The sequence below is a fragment of the Etheostoma spectabile genome, chromosome 17 (genome assembly GCF_008692095.1).
Source record: "Etheostoma spectabile isolate EspeVRDwgs_2016 chromosome 17, UIUC_Espe_1.0, whole genome shotgun sequence".
Lineage (NCBI taxonomy): Eukaryota > Metazoa > Chordata > Actinopteri > Perciformes > Percidae > Etheostoma > Etheostoma spectabile.
Genome location: NC_045749.1, coordinates 16,738,533 through 16,739,199, shown reverse-complemented (window position 1 = coordinate 16,739,199; position 667 = coordinate 16,738,533). Strand labels below are relative to the sequence as shown.

The following is a 667-nucleotide window of genomic DNA, read 5'->3' as shown; positions in this document are numbered from 1 at the left end:
ATGGATAATCACAGACTGGAATATGTCAACCTTTACACAATACTATTTCAAAACAATTCAATTTGGTTTTGAAATGCTATTAAATTGAATAAGACACCCCAAAATTAATGAAAGTAGAGATTTGTACTTGCCAAAGAGCGTTGTGTGGAATCCATCATGTTATTTTGGGTATAATAATATATATATATATATATATATATATACTTATGTTAAAAAGAACATTGATATAGGAAAACTGGTCAATTTGACCCGAGGACAACATGAGGGTTAAGGCAGAGGTTGACCCAGAACACAGAGAAACATACACGGACACAAAGTAACAATTAAAAAACCTTTTAATGTAACTTCTGTACTTATAGCAGCCTGGGACAGAAAACACAAGGTAGGCTGACTCCGAGCTCGATAGGGGTACTCGATCTTTCTGGAATCCAAGTGGTTCCCATTAGGAAGGCTTGAGCGTGATGAGCCACGAAAACAGGTCTGGAGGCGTAGGTCTGGACAGGGAAAACAGGATGTTAACAAGAGCACCAGGAATATAACACTGAGACTAAAATGGCACAAAGTTTAAATAGAAGCCAAGTTACCACACTGGTAGGTACAACGATCTGGAGCCGGTGGTGAGTTTGGCTTCGTTGAGCAGGGCTTCCCGGGCGTCGCTCCAAACTTT

The 667-nt window shown here is 39.7% G+C and overlaps 1 protein-coding gene across 1 annotated transcript in view; it reads right to left on the bottom strand.

Annotated features, from left to right (window-relative positions):
• The window catches only part of LOC116705482 (uncharacterized), a 4,036-nt gene that overhangs the window by 1,762 nt on the left and 1,607 nt on the right, over positions 1-667 (bottom strand). The window contains exons 4-5 of the mRNA XM_032541683.1: positions 585-667; positions 354-494 (exon numbers count right to left, since the gene is read on the bottom strand). The exon at positions 585-667 is cut by the window's right edge and continues 206 nt beyond it. Coding sequence (XP_032397574.1) covers positions 354-494; positions 585-667 — 224 coding nt within the window. The remainder of the gene's footprint in view (positions 1-353; positions 495-584) is intronic.